The sequence below is a fragment of the Orbicella faveolata genome, unplaced genomic scaffold (assembly GCF_042242905.1).
Source record: "Orbicella faveolata isolate gen_17 unplaced genomic scaffold, um_ofav_v1 contig_12, whole genome shotgun sequence".
In the NCBI taxonomy this organism is placed as follows: domain Eukaryota; kingdom Metazoa; phylum Cnidaria; class Anthozoa; order Scleractinia; family Merulinidae; genus Orbicella; species Orbicella faveolata.
In genome coordinates, this window is record NW_028301539.1 from 14,395,655 (window position 1) to 14,410,520 (window position 14,866).

At 41.9% G+C, this 14,866-nt stretch overlaps 1 protein-coding gene and 1 pseudogene across 17 annotated transcripts in view; one reads left to right on the forward strand and one right to left on the reverse strand.

Moving 5' to 3' along the window:
- LOC110063376 (pleckstrin homology domain-containing family M member 2-like) overlaps positions 1-14,866 on the forward strand; it is a 147,194-nt gene that overhangs the window by 13,139 nt on the left and 119,189 nt on the right. For all 17 annotated transcript variants that reach the window (XR_016205770.1, XM_089283795.1, XM_089283794.1 and 14 more), the window contains one exon: positions 12,930-13,014. Coding sequence is in view for 16 of the 17 variants with exons in the window: in XM_089283795.1 (XP_089139921.1) it covers positions 12,949-13,014 (66 nt within the window). In the remaining variant the exon portion in view is untranslated. The remainder of the gene's footprint in view (positions 1-12,929; positions 13,015-14,866) is intronic.
- Positions 1,071-2,491, reverse strand: LOC149116792 (uncharacterized; annotated as a pseudogene).

Genomic DNA, 14,866 nt, shown 5'->3' on the forward strand with positions numbered 1-14,866 from the left:
AACTTTTGCATGTACACCATACAGTACAATAACACTCAAAAGAGTAAGTTACATGTACCACCTCTCATCTTGTTTCTCCTTTCTGTTGAGATGCATCTTGTGTGTCTCAAGAATTGCTGGAGCATTTACAATTAATGAACTTAGTGATCGCATAATGTTCAAACAAAATCAATGGTAAGGCCATTTACATGCATGAATTTTTTAATAAGTGTTTTCTTAAGTACAATCTGAAAAATATCAATTTACTAAAATAAAATATCTAAAATAAAATTTCAATTAACGAAAAGACTCCTCTGGTATAGGGATAGTAACAATCTTGTCATTCCCCTGCATCCTGAACGGCTCTGTAATATTTTGATGTTGTGGTATAGTAAGTAATGCACATTGCTGTAAACTCGTAAATTTGTAAGTAATTGTAGTGCTGTGTGTAGCATTTGTATTGTAAGAATTGTGGCTGTTGTAAGTAAATAAAAAAAATACACTGGATAGAATTAAAAAAAAAACATATTGATCGCAAGAAGCAGATGTACATGTACCTTATATCAAAGACAACTGCTCCATTTAGGTACCAAAAAAAGTTTGATCAACTGCGTGTACATGTATGTATTGATCTCTCGTTCTATTCGTTTCGAACAAATGTATTTTATGCCCCCTTCCATTGAATGGTTTTCAATCATATTGACTACATGACTGATTTAAGCCAACAGTCGAGCTCTGTTTGCTAGAGCGCTTAAAGTAATGACAGCAACCTGCTGGGATAATAATTTGGCCATGTGTCGTGGCCGCTTTTAATTGATAAATTACTAACTAATAATTAACTGCATCATAACATAATAATCATTCATAAAGTATATAAAGTCGTCATACCAACGATTTAAAAGTAATTTAAGCTCTAGTAAAGGTGAGGGCCACGAAAAAGGCCAGAAGGACGCTGTTAAGCAGCCACCCCTACCCGAAGACTGTTGGCAAACTCTGAGACATCATAAATATAAACGAAGCTTAATGCCAGAAAACATTAAGGATGTGACAACACAGCACCTGCATGTGTTATCTATTGCACTAATTCATAGCTAGGGTGTTGATAAGTCAGTGGTGAGACTAAGCATTTGTATATATTTAAGGAAAGCGTTTGATTTCCAGCGACCTGACAAACGAATCTGAGAGTCCGAAAAACCTTTAGCGGGTGCCCAGCTTGCCGCACCAATACAAAAACTATGTGACTTGTATAAAGAAGCATCTAGGTTGTTAAACCGCAAGGCATTATTAAGTTGTGTGATAAAGAATGATCTAGAAATCAGCCTCCCGTCCGGCCAGCAATATAGGGGACCTGGAGTATGTCCTCTTAGCAAGATATAATCTAAGATAAGTTGTACCAGACAACAATTGATCTCAGGTTAAATATAAATTACAAAAGGTTGACTTGGGTCGCTATGCTTATATTGAAAAAGAGAAAGCTGAAGGGCCTTGACATGGCCATGCTTGTCTACTAGACGATCTAACTGCATTATATTTATAAGATTGACCTGTTGTCCAGTTGTGGTGGTCATTTCTCCTATTCGTAAAAAGGCAAAAAGCGCTAAAGAGCACCTGCCTGACATTAAGCATTTCTGATAAGATGACGTGGCTGTATGTGTGAACGATTGTATTAGCTGGTGTAAGATTGGCAGAGTGATTGGTAAGTGAACATCTCTGACTGGAGCTAATTTCCTATAACCCTTAAGAATTTGAACAATTATTGTTGCTGCAGTTGGGTCGCCTACCCCGACTAACTTATGTATGTAACTAATAGCGGAAACGTAAGTGGTCACTGATGAGGAAGCATAGTGAAGAGAAAACAAATGTGATATAAAGAAAGCTAAAACAGCTGGTTGCACTGGCAGTGAAATAATCGAGGTACCTAGATATTGAGCAGCCCAAGTAGTGAACAAAGTCCAAGGCTGTCTGTAAACTCTAGCCAAGGCGCTGTTTAAACTGGCAGCTAAAAGTTTCTTAGTTATATCTCCCAGTTCTCTGGTAACAGATGGGGAGGCACGATTGTCGGTTCTTGGTCCGCATCCTGGTCGAGGGACTTGAATTTGTCCACCTGCAACAGCGATAAGGTGTCAGCTTTCGTATTTAAAATCCCGGGCAGGTGGATTGCTCTGAATAGAATATTATGCCTCAAGCAGGACAAAACCAGGGCGCGGACAAGAACCAAGAGCTCCCTGTCCTTTGTTGTTTTCTTATTTATAACCTCCGCTAGCGCCTGATTGTCAGTATGAAACATGACACATCTATTGGCTAAGTTATCCACCCAGATTCGGACACTAAGTACAATCGGAAACATTTCAAGTACTATGATATTCTTAGATTTCCATTTGATGGGCCATTCGCCGTTAAACCACTTATGTCCGAAAACGGCACCATAACCTAAAGTTCCGGAAGAATCCGTGTACAAATGTAACGTTACTGAGGAAACCCAAATGAAATCTAAAAAGAATGATTTGCCATTAAAGTGGTTAAGAAACTGTAACTACATGCTTAGATCTCCTTTCACGTCACGTTTTAAATGACTTTAGTGGGTTGGGCGACGTACACCCACTGTGACGTTAATCATACGTCTAAGAAAAGTCCAACCTGGTAGAACTACTGAGCAGGTGAAGTTCAATAAACCAATAAGAGATTGCATTTCTCGAAGAGAAACCTTTCTACGCTTTAAAAAGTCTTGCAACATGTTCCTACATTTCTCTAACTTGTCGTGTGGAAGACGAGCTTCCATTTGATATGTATCAAGCTCAATACCCGCGAAAGATAAAACAGTATGCAGACCTACGGTTTTTTCAGGTGCCATTGGAACTCCTAGCTCATCACAAGTCTTGAGAAATTTAGAGAGGCTATTGGAACAAGTCGAATGGTCAGGCTCAATAATAAGGAAATCATCTAAGATATGCAAAATGCCCAGAATTCCTAATTTATGTCAGGCAATCCACTCTAAAGCTGAACTGAATGTTTCTAAAATCTTACAGGAGCTTGCACACCCCATAGGGAGGCATCGATCATAATAGAATTGATTCTCCCAAAACATTCCTAGCAGATCGTAATCAGTTGGTGAAACCGGGATTAAGCGAAAAGTGTTTTTTATGTCTGTTTTGGCTAGCTCGCAGCCCCTTCCTGTTCGCCGTATTAATCTGACAGCATCGTGTATTGATGCGTAATGAACGCTAGACACGATTTTAGGAATGTGAAAGTTAACAGATTTACTAAATGGAAAAGACAGGTGATGAATTAAGTGATATTCTCCAGGCGTTTTCTTAGGAATCAGACCTAAAGGCGAGATTCGCAAAGACGGAAGAGGCCGTGTGTTAAATGGCCCTACTATACGACCTAAATTTATTTCCTTATTGAGCTTTTCATTTACAGCGTTGGGATTTTGAAGTGCTGACAACAGATTAATGGAAGTGGCAGTTGCTCTACGTCCAACATAATCAAGTGAAAAACCATTTAGAAATCCATTAATAAGATATTGTTTCGAAGTTAAAGGATAATTAGCTAAGTAAACACTTAATTTATTTACCCGTATTGGTGTTGGTAGAGGTTTTGGTTGGGACTGTGCGTGAGGTAGCAGCTGGGGGCTTTGAAGAACGACATTTAGATGCTGGATGTGCGGCACCGCATTTAAACCATTTGTGTTTGAAATTACACCCAAAACACTTGTCCCCTTGGTGAAATTTCCAGCAGAAGCCTCTCAAAAAAGGGCTGTTTAAAAGGCCTAGCACTAGAGCTACCTGACATGGCAGTCTGTGATGAATTCCGGTTCATGTGGTGTGCCTGCAGCCACAATTCCCAGTGGGTATCGTCCCATGGAAAAATGAACTTCTGCCTCAAATACCGGAAATTTTCATCATAGTATTTCCAGTGGGCATTTTTAGCTGCTAAATCATGCACCGTTGCACTATATTTCACTAAAGCCGGGGCGCTCTCAGGAAAGCGAACTGTATATATTGCAACAAATATTTGAAAGGCAGAGGTCCAGTGATCTATTGTGGTGATACGCTTAGTATTCTGGACAGGCTCGAGAGTAACAACTGGCTGGTTTGACAGGGCTGGTGTTTTGACAGTAAAATTGTATTTTGGGTCACCCGGGATAGAATAACATAGACTACCAAGCTCGACATACTCATTGGCCCAAATTTTGGCTTGAATTTTTTCAGGCACCCGACTCACTAAGGGAACGCAAATCAATTTATGCACCTGTTGTGGCCGGTTGTTACTATCGCAGGTGTCAAGGTGATTAGGATTCAAAATATCATGGCCCTCACCAGTTAAATTGTCTACTACATCAGCAACTGACTCCTGTACAGCTGCAACAGTCTGGGATGTATTCTGTGCCACGTTGACGTTGGTACTGGTGAAGATACCGGCATCAGTAAGACCCTTGATCACTGCCGCTGAAATCGCCGATGTCAAGACAGGGATGGAAGAACCTGAAGGGATATTTGGGACGCTAGAACTGGATGCGGCCGGGGTCCCAATATCAACACTGAGTACATTTTGTGGAGGTGCTAATGGCTGACGCTGTAGCTGGCTGGGATGAGAACCGTTCAGGCTGTTAATCCATTGGCCTGTTCGGGTGCGCTTAGACGCAGTAGGTGTGGTGCGCTTCGAGCTTGCCTTTTTGGAACCAGCAGACGTACCAACGGTGCCTGGGGCCGCACGGTGTTTTCCACGAGTCAACATTATTGCTGGGTTGTAGAAATCTATAACAGCAAATACAACCAGTGGGCCTTATGTTTCACCAGATTTCTTAAGGGTGAATGTGCAAAGTAACTGCGACCAGGATACAAGAACATTATGGTAAAGGCTGATAAATCTACAGGACATTTACTGAGTAAAATATTCAAGTATGTACAGGAACCAAACAAAAATCAGTAAATCGGCAACATGTTTAGCAAACCCAAAAAATTGAGATGCCGCCAGGAACATGCTATACTGCCGGAGATAATACAAAAAACGGCCCTGAGAAAATTAAACTGTTAAAAATCAAAGCGCTTACTAAAAGTGCAAACGTAAATGCCTGATAGGTCCGACCTGTTTGAAGCAGTCATTTAGGCAAGGCCTTCCCAAGTGTAATACACTGTAACACAAACAAAATGGCACTTCTATAACTATGGTAGAGAGCGTAGTTGCCATGGTCATTAAGGTGAATTCCGTCCCTCTTCAAGACAGTGATCTTAGGCTCGCGCAGGCCTTTGTGTCGCCAGAATTCAGCGAACGATAAAGGTTCAAGAACCACGTCCAGGTATTTATTCAATGTGTCTACAGAAGAATTATACCGTGGACAATGGGAAGGGAGTGTCGCTCTGTGAATGACCTGACAAAACGCTACATTGCACACTCCTTGTGAAGTTTACAAACTAAACTCTCGATAGAGGAACCCACGGTTTCGGGGCGATGCCCAACCTCACATAGGTCATTAGACCCAATCTCTAAGACAACAATATCAGGCTGCAAAGCTCTAACGTGGTCCAGGTCAAATGCCTGAATTTTAGCGACAGTTCATCCCCCAATCCCCAAAAAGTGAATTTCTACCGAGGACAAATCAAGTCCGGGAAAAGTTCTAGAATCAAGGCCTTCATAAAGGGAAAATTGAAAACGTCTCACAAACGAGTGCCCCAAAATAAGAACTTTGCTCTTGCTATCCATAGCAAAAACATGTCAGAAATATATCTGTTGTAGATATATACGGTATACAAAAGGAGAAAGTACTTAACTTTGTTTCCTTGCTTGCCTTGATTGATTGCTTGAACAACTTCAAGATTTAGCGTTACAGACTAAGAGGGCAAGTCGCAGCTAGCATCGCTCTTTTACCCTCTTGTGCTCCAGGAAAATGAGGCGAACTACTTTTACTGAATAGGGTGTGACAATTACACAATCCTACTTTCTATTTATACAAAAGCAAACAATTGTCAAATACTTGTGAAATGTTCGTGGCTAGTCTGACACAGCGTTTTGTCTCGGCCAAAAGACTCTTCAGAGACCTTTAGAATTCAAAGGCAAACTCGTTGAGCATCACGCCCAAAGTCCCGTTCGCAAATTCTTGATGTTGACAGTCTGGCCCTCTATCGCAGAAGGATTCCCAACCGTACGTTAACGAGTTAAATTTATACAAAAGCAAACAATTGTCAAATACTTGTGAAATGTTTGTGGCTAGTCTGATGCGGCATTTCGTCTCGGCCAAGAGACTCTTCAGAGACCTTTAGAATTCAAAGGCAAACTCGTTGAGCATCACGCCCAAAGTCCCGTTTACAAATTCTTGATGTTGACAGTCTGGCCCTCTATCGCAGAAGGATTCCCAACCGTACGTTCACAAGTTAAATTTATACAAAAGCGAACAATTGTCAAATACTTGTGAAATGTTCGTGGCTAGTCTGACGCAGCGTTTCGTCTTGGCCAAGAGACTCTTCAGAGACCTTTAGAATTCAAAGGCAAACTCGTTGAGCATCACGCCCAAAGTCCTGTTCGCAAATTCTTGATGTTGACAGTCTGGCCCTCTATTGCAGAAGGATTCCCAACTGTACGTTCATGAGTTAAATTTATACAAAAGCAAACAATTGTCAAATACTTGTGAAATGTTCGTGGCTAGTCTGATGTGGCATTTCGTCTCGGCCAAGAGACTCTTCAGAGACCTTTAGAATTCAAAGGCAAACTCGTTGAGCATCATGCCCAAAGTCCCGTTTGCAAATTCTTGATGTTGACAGTCTGACCCTCTATCGCAGAAGGATTCCCAACCGTACGTTCACGAGTTAAATTTATACAAAAGCAAGCCTTCTGTGATAGAGGGCCAGGCCAGTTTGCCTTTGAATTCTAAAGGTCTTTGAAGAGTCTCTTGGCCGAGACGAAATGCTGCGTCAGACTAGCCACGAACATTTCACAAGTATTTGACAATTGTTTGCTTTTGTATAAATTTAACTCATGAACGTACGGTTGGGAATCCTTCTGCGATAGAGGGCCAGACTGTCAACATCAAGAATTTGCGAACAGGACTTTGGGCGTGATGCTCAACGAGTTTGCCTTTGAATTCTAAAGGTCTCTGAAGAGTCTCTTGGCCGAGACGAAACGCCGCGTCAGACTAGCCACGACTGTCAACATCAAGAATTTGCAAACGGGACTTTGGGCGTGATGCTCAACGAGTTTGCCTTTGAATTCTAAAGGTCTCTGAAGAGTCTCTTGGCCGAGACGAAACGTCGCATCAGACTAGCCACGAACACTACTTTCTGTTGTAATGAAATTGCCTGATTGTCTCGTGATTCTTGCACAACTCCAAGGTATTGTCTAAGGTATCAAATGACGGTAATACGAACGCAGCAATCTACCCACCTTTACCCTTGAATGACCTACACATCATGTCAACACCCGATACAAATTAAATGTATAAACGAGGAGGTGACATAAAAACTTTTATTTGCATGCAAATAAATTCATATAAACGTTTTTGTCATAGAATAATTTTTTGGCACATAATTTGTGTCATTGTGGAACGTGATATTTTTAACCAAATAAGTCCCCCAAAAAAGGTCAAAAATTTTTAGTAGTGTGTTCAATGCCTGTACTACCTGCAGTGCTGCTATCTCATGTGAAGACTTTGTACTTGAAAGTGTAATGTTATGGCAGAGATCAGAAAGATAACTTTTTATTCCAGCTAACGAGTACAAGCACACGTGTATATTCTGTCTCGTCCTACTGCGCATGCTCAAAACCTGATATGTTTACATCTCCACCCTAAAAACTTTGCCGGGTGAAAGAGACAAACTTGGTCTCTAAATTGGAACCTAAATAACGCAAGTATTGGTCAAATTGAATCCAACGCAACAAAATTCTCAGACGGCTAAGCCGAGTTGTTCTGATTAACAAAGTTTAAAGGCCCAGCCTTAATGGCTTCTTTACAACACGACCACTTCTGGTTGTCAGATGTTGGTCGGCACTTCCCTCACCAACTGTAGCTGGTTTCTGGGGTGTCTGGGGTAATCCTGGTGACGGGACTTGGTGAGATGTAAATGTAGGTGCACTGGGCTGTGGTGGATTGTCTTGGCTAGAGAGCAGTTGACCTTCAAGGCTTGGTGCTACTTGGCCTGACGGTTTTAACTGTATTCTGTTGCGCCTTAGTTCAGAACCACTGTTTGTCTCTACAATGTAGGATCTTGGCTGGTTCATTTGCTCTTTCAGTGTTGCCGGAGTCCAGGTCTTGGTTTTTGGTTGAAACACCGATACTGGTTGGCCTGGTACAAGCTTTTGTAGCTCACGTGTGGACTTGCCATCATGCTGCTGTTTCTGAACATCTTGGCGGTGCTGCAGCTGATCTTGGTGGCATTCTTTTGCTTGTGACCATTGGAGTCGTCCACTGCTGGGTAGTTGTGTGCGATATTCTCTATTGTTCAGTAACTTGGCTGGTGATGGTAAGTTGCTATCGACAGGCGTGGCCCGGTATGACAAGAGCGCAAGATACGGGTCCTGTCCTGCAGCCTCGGACTTCCTTAGAAGGTTCTTTACGGTTTGTACCATCCTTTCTATGAATCCATTGCTCTTTGGATACACTGGTGAGCTAGTAATGTGATTGATACCCCATTGGTCACAGAACGCTGCAAATTCCTTGCTGCTGTATTGAGGGCCATTGTCAGATACCAGGGATTCTGGTATACCATGTTCTGCAAAGATTGATTTGAGGTGGTTGATTATTGCAGCAGATGTCGTTGAGCTCAACTTTCTAACGATGGGGTATTTGCTGTAATAGTCTGCAACTAGTAAGTATTGAGCACCTCCATAGTCGAACAGATCGCATCCAAGCCTCTGCCATGGATAACTGGGTACATTGTGTGGATGCAATGTTTCTTTTGGTTGCTGTTTGGAGAACTGTGCGCATGTCGAACAGTTCTCTGTCATCTGTTTGATGTCCCTTGATATGCCTGGCCAAAACAGGCTGTCCCTTGCTCTCAGGAGACACTTCTCTGTTCCCATATGTCCTTGGTGTATGATTTGTAACATCTGTGGGCGTAGCTTACTGGGAATTACGAGTTTGTGTCCCTTGAGAATGAGGCCATTTTCAACACTCAGGTCCTCTCTGAAGTTCCAGAACTCTTTCAGGTCTTGTGGGCACTCATTTTGATATTCTGGCCATCCATGATGCACGACATCTTTTAAGTGACTGAGTACAACGTCTTGATCAGTGTACTCTCGTACTTCATCTAGTTTGGCAGGGCTGGCTGGCAGTGTTTGAGAGATTGTGTCCAGTTCCACCACGGGGACTTCGTTGTCTTCTGCAGGGGGCTCCATGTGGCTAATCCTGGAAAGGGCGTCTGCTATCACGTTGCTTTTTCCTTGAATGTACCTGATCTCCATGTTGTATTTGGCCATTTTAAGTAGGAGCCTCTGAAGGCGTGGTGGTGCGCTCGATATGCTCTTCTTCCAGATGCTTTCGAGCGGCTTGTGGTCAGTTTCGATGACCACCTTCTTACCAAATACGTAATGGTTAAGCTTTTCAAGCGACCAACAGGCAGCGAGTAACTCTCGCTCTAGTTGCTGTATCGAGACTCAGTTTCAGTTAGTGATCGACTGGCATAGCAAACTGGTTTGCCCTCTTGCGTCAACACACATCCAATGCCTTTAAGGCTTGCATCAGACTGGATTAGGTTCTCCTTTTCTGGGTCGTAATAGGCTAGGACTGGTACTTCAGTGATTGCTTGTTTGAGGTTCTGGAATGCCCTTTGGTGTTCTGGTTGCCACACGAATGGTACATCTTTTTTTATCAGCTGTCGCACAGGTTCTGACACTTGGGCTAGAATGGGTGAGAACCTGTTCAGGTAGTTAATCATGCCCAAAAAGCACTGCAGCTCTGTAAGGTTCTTCAGGGATGGCATATCACGGATTGCTTTGATTTTGGTTTCGCCAGGGCGGATCCCGTCGGGGGTCCATGTGAGCCCGAAGAAGGATGCTTCCTTCACTTTAAACTGGAATTTGTCTGGGTTAAATCTCACATTGTTCTCTCTTGCTGTGTCAAGGACAGTTAGTATGTGCTGATCATGTTGTGCTTCGCCCGTGCCATAGACAAATGTGTCATCTGCAATACCGCTGAGCCCTTCAAGTCTGCCAAAGACCATATCCATTTTTTCTTGAAACACATCTCCACTGCACGTAAGGCCAAATGGAAGTCTTGTCCATCTATGCTTTCCCCATGGGGTGTTAAAGGTGCACAGCCTACTGCTTTCCTCGTCAAGACTAACTTGCCAAAATCCACTGCGTGCATCAAGGATACTGAAGTGGGTGGAGCCGCTGACTTTCGGTATCACATCATCTATGGTTCTCACATAGTAGGGGTTGTGCTTGATTGCTTTATTGAGATTCCGAGGGTCCAAGCACAGACGGATCGACCCGTTGGGTTTGATGGTGACCACAGCAGAGTTAACCCAAGGGGTATATTCATCTTGGACCTCAACCAGAATTCCAGATTCTTTTAACTGGTCTAGCTCTTCTATGTAGGCTTTCTGTAGTTGTACTGGAACCTGTCTTGGAGCATGCTGTACTGGGGGAATGTCAGGGTTAGTTTCGATGTGGTACGGGGGTCCTGGAAAGCAGCCAATTCCTGTTAAGACATCCTGATATTCTTCCAACAAATAGTCCTTTGTCAGTGGGAAGGGGTGTTGTTTGCCTCTGATGTCAAATAGTTTGACAGTATTTGCATTGGGCATGGGCTTTTCACTTTGTACAACATTCTGGGTGGTTGCATTTGTGTTGGCTGTGACTGGCCAGTTGAGCTTTAGGAGGTTCAGATCTTGTGCAGATATGTTACCAATTATGGCAGGGCCATCAACGTCAACAACTTCTGCTCGGATAACTCTGGGGTTGGAATTGTTAGGACCCTTCACATATATTGGCAAGATCCAAGATTTGGGATCTCGGCTCCACCATAAGCAGTTAACTTCACTGTAGGTTGTTGTAAGCTTAGTGTCTCAGGGCTTAGTTGCTTGTATAGGGACTTGGGTATAATGTTTGTTTCAGCACCTGAGTCTATCTTACAGAGTGCATTCATTTGTTTTCCTTCTGGCTTCAGTGCCAAGGAGACTTCTAGCAGAGCCTTTTCTCTACAGGATACAACGTTTACACTCATGGCCAGGGGTGTTGCTTCAATTGGGCCCAGGAACACATAATCATCTAATGATTGGGTAGGCTCTGACTCAGGTATGGCATTGTTATTACTAGTAGCTTCAATGTCATGCACATCCTTCTTTTTAAGTTTTGAAAAGCATACCTCGGCAAGGTGTCCCACCTTTTGGCAGTAATGGCACGTTGCATTTCTTGCTGGGCACTGTTCATGAGAGTGAGGGCCCCAACCACAATTCCTGCAGAGCTGCGTTTTTCCTGACTTGTTGCCTTTTGGGTTTTGCCTTGATCCACCGGCTACTGGGTTCAGCTGGTCGCTTTGGAATTGGTTTCTCCTGGTTGAGCTAACAGGGTGTACTGCTGACGCTACTGGGTTCATTAGCCGAAGCTGCTGGTCTGCTGATTCGTCTGCTTTTGCCATTTCTCTAGCTTTACTAAATGTCAGAGCATTTCCTTCTTTGAAACACTCCTTTCTGACATGGTCTGAATTCATGCCGAGTACAAGGAAGTCTCTCAAGAATCGATCATGATGTTCCGATGGATAGCTGGCTTCTTTGACAAGGATTCTAAGCTTTGCAATAAATTCTTCTAACGATAGTGTACCTTGTCGAAGATTGTGTAGCTCCCAGGCGGCGATCAGCTCGTTTGAGTGAGGTTTCACGTAGTTTTCGAATTTCTTCCAGTAGTTTTCCAGTTTCTTTTGTTCGTCTGCCGAGAGGCCCCAGCTGTTGAACAGCTCCAAGCCGTGCTCACCGGCCCAGTAAAGCAGGTGCTTACACTGAATTTCTTCGTCAATTTTGGCCATCGGGCCTGTAAAGAGCAGTTCACAGCGTTGTTTCCACATTTTGAAGTGTGAGTATAGGTTTTCATCCGTGCTCCAGTCCATGGTTGGACCCTTGTCAATGAATGAGGCGCTGGCGGCCATGTTGTTTTCTTGAATCGATCGTACACGTGTCGTTCGGAAATTACTTCACTCTTCCACCTTCTCCAGTGTATCGAGCTAAATGGTATGTTTGGTTACTTCGCGATCCCACTTCTGACACCATGTAATGTTATGGCAGAGATCAGAAAGATAACTTTTTATTCCAGCTAACGAGTACAAGCACACGTGTATATTCTGTCTCGTCCTACTGTGCATGCTCAAAACCTGATATGTTTACAGAAAGCATATTTGCATGTTTTACTGCATCCATAATGCTTTGTCTCTAAATAGTATCCTAAGATAATTGACAACATTACCCTCTCTGACAACAAGTTCAGACTTACATTTGGAATGGCCAAATTTAAGCCAACAACACCCGAGATGTCACAACATGTCACAACAGGGTAGCCAAACGCGCGCATCATGTTGCGCACAACAATGTTGTGATATGTTGCATTGAAATATTGTTATTGTTTGGCTGCATTTAATAATGTATGAGTTGGCAGGTATATATTACGCACATATAGCTTTCTTTGACTTCAGGACAATTGATATTTTATTACTTGAAGACAAGGTATTTGAAACCAAGCTCTATCCCTGCCATGAAAGGGGCCAGGGGAAAAAACTTTTTTCATTTCACTTGTCCATTGGATGAGTACTCTCTAGATTTTGGTTGTCCAAACATAAAATCCACTCATCCAAAAATAAATGACAAACAATGTGTTGCCTACTACCAAAACAATAACAGATAGTAGTAAAATGTAGGTACTAATAATCATCATTAATACTGAGATGACCAGAGTTTGACAATAACTCTTTTATGACTGAAATTCATGACATAGTCCTATCCTTAATCTGGAATGGATCTTTGTTTCAGAATCATCTGATGGCCACTGATGTCTTCCAGGAGTAATCAATTGAAAGACGATATTCTCAATCAAATTGCAGACCAGATAAAGGGAGTAAGTTAATGTGCAATGCCCTTCATAAAATTTGACATTAATTTCTTTAATCAGGTTAAAGCATTGGGATTCCATAAAATGTGGTTTATAACCCTTACAAATTAGGCATATAGATCATTAGGCATTAATTTTTCCTTTTGAGAATCTCTTCTTTCATTTTAGAAATGCAGTGGAACCTCTATTAAGCAGCCCCCTATTACATGTAGGTGGCAACCTTTATTTGGCGCCCAGCAGCTAAAGTCCCAGAAAACTTGTCAGCTATACACTGTAATGAAAACCTCTATTCAATGGCCACCTCTATTAAGCGGCTGCAGCCGGCTTTTTGCCATCCAAAGGGTTATTTTGTTTTGTTTTACACCTATTAAACGGCCAGGAAGATTTGAAGTTGAATGTTTTTAGCCAGATGAAGGTAAAAGAATGACATTGTGGAAACATAATTGTACCATTATTGTTCTTCTTCTTCTCCACTTGCATTTGTTTGTACTTATATTTGATAAACTGAAAACTGGACCACACCCAACATTGTTTTCGGGCGAACCTCTATTAAGCAGCCAGTTGTCTCGTCCCCGAGAGTGGCCACTTAATAGAGGTTCGACTGTATGTTGTCAAACTTCCTGTAAGTGACCACCAAAAATGTCAAGCCTAGGTGCTTGCTTACTGGAGGTGGTTGCTTACGAGAGCTTAGACCATATTGGGTCAAACATTTTTTACAAAGACAACAAGACATTGATTCCTTGACTGAAATTAAACTCTGAAAACAATGAAAAGGGAACGTGTTGACCATGCTGAACACTGTATTTTGATTTTTATACTCTAGTTCTGTTAAACTGTTGATTGTTCTTGAGAGAATAGTGAATTAGGAAATTAGTTCTAACTCTCTGTAATTAAAAGACATTTAAGGTTGTCTCTTTCAAGGCTGATAAGTTCAAATGTTGTTTAAAAAAATAAAATGTTCAAATATTGTTGTTTATAGTGGTCAATGCGCTTAGCTACACCTAGCTAGTTCACAGGCATGCCACTTTAAATGAAGGAAACAAATATATCAACTAAGCGTAATAGGCTTAAAAATCCCAACTGGCGGGAGGCAGACCAGCTGGCTATTTACAAGCATGACCGAGGAGTTGAACTAGGGTCTACCGAGAAACAACTCCAGCTAAGTGGTCAGAGCAGGACTTGAACCCGCGACCTCCGGATTTCAAGTCCGGCGCCCTAACCACCTGGCCACACTTCCTCCACTTGTGCAGTATATGCGCATCTTTGCTTTAAATTTTCAAATGTTTTATTCGTGTGAAAAGTCAATTTTGAAAAAAAATCTGGTACTTCGCATTTAGAAATTTCCCTCTCTTGTACTACCCAGGAATAAGATAATGTTACACAAATAACACCTTATCATGCAATTTCTGCTCTATTATCTGCCAAGTGGTTGCTTACGGGAGGTTAAAAACAAAACAAAATTTCAAACTTTTAGCTCTGAAAGTGGTCGCAGTCGCTTATGAGAGGTGGTTGCTTACAAGAGGTTCCAAATATAGTGATTTGACTAGGAAACTTTTGGTATTTTGGAAAACTGGTTTTGAAATCATTTTTGAACAATTTATCAAATGTAACAAAGTATTCCGTATCTTAATAAAATTATTAATTTTGATCCACAAGTATGTTTGTTAGTATTTTTATACTTTTTTAGTGCTACCCTCTTTAAATAAAGTCTTTACTTACTTACGTACTTACTTACTGAGGCAAAAATCATTTTTCTCGATTTTCTCGAATGTTGAGAAATACCAGAGAAATAATCAAATGGAAATTTTCCTTTTCCATTCTTCTGTTGCATTAGCCCTTTCTTACTATTCAGATGTAT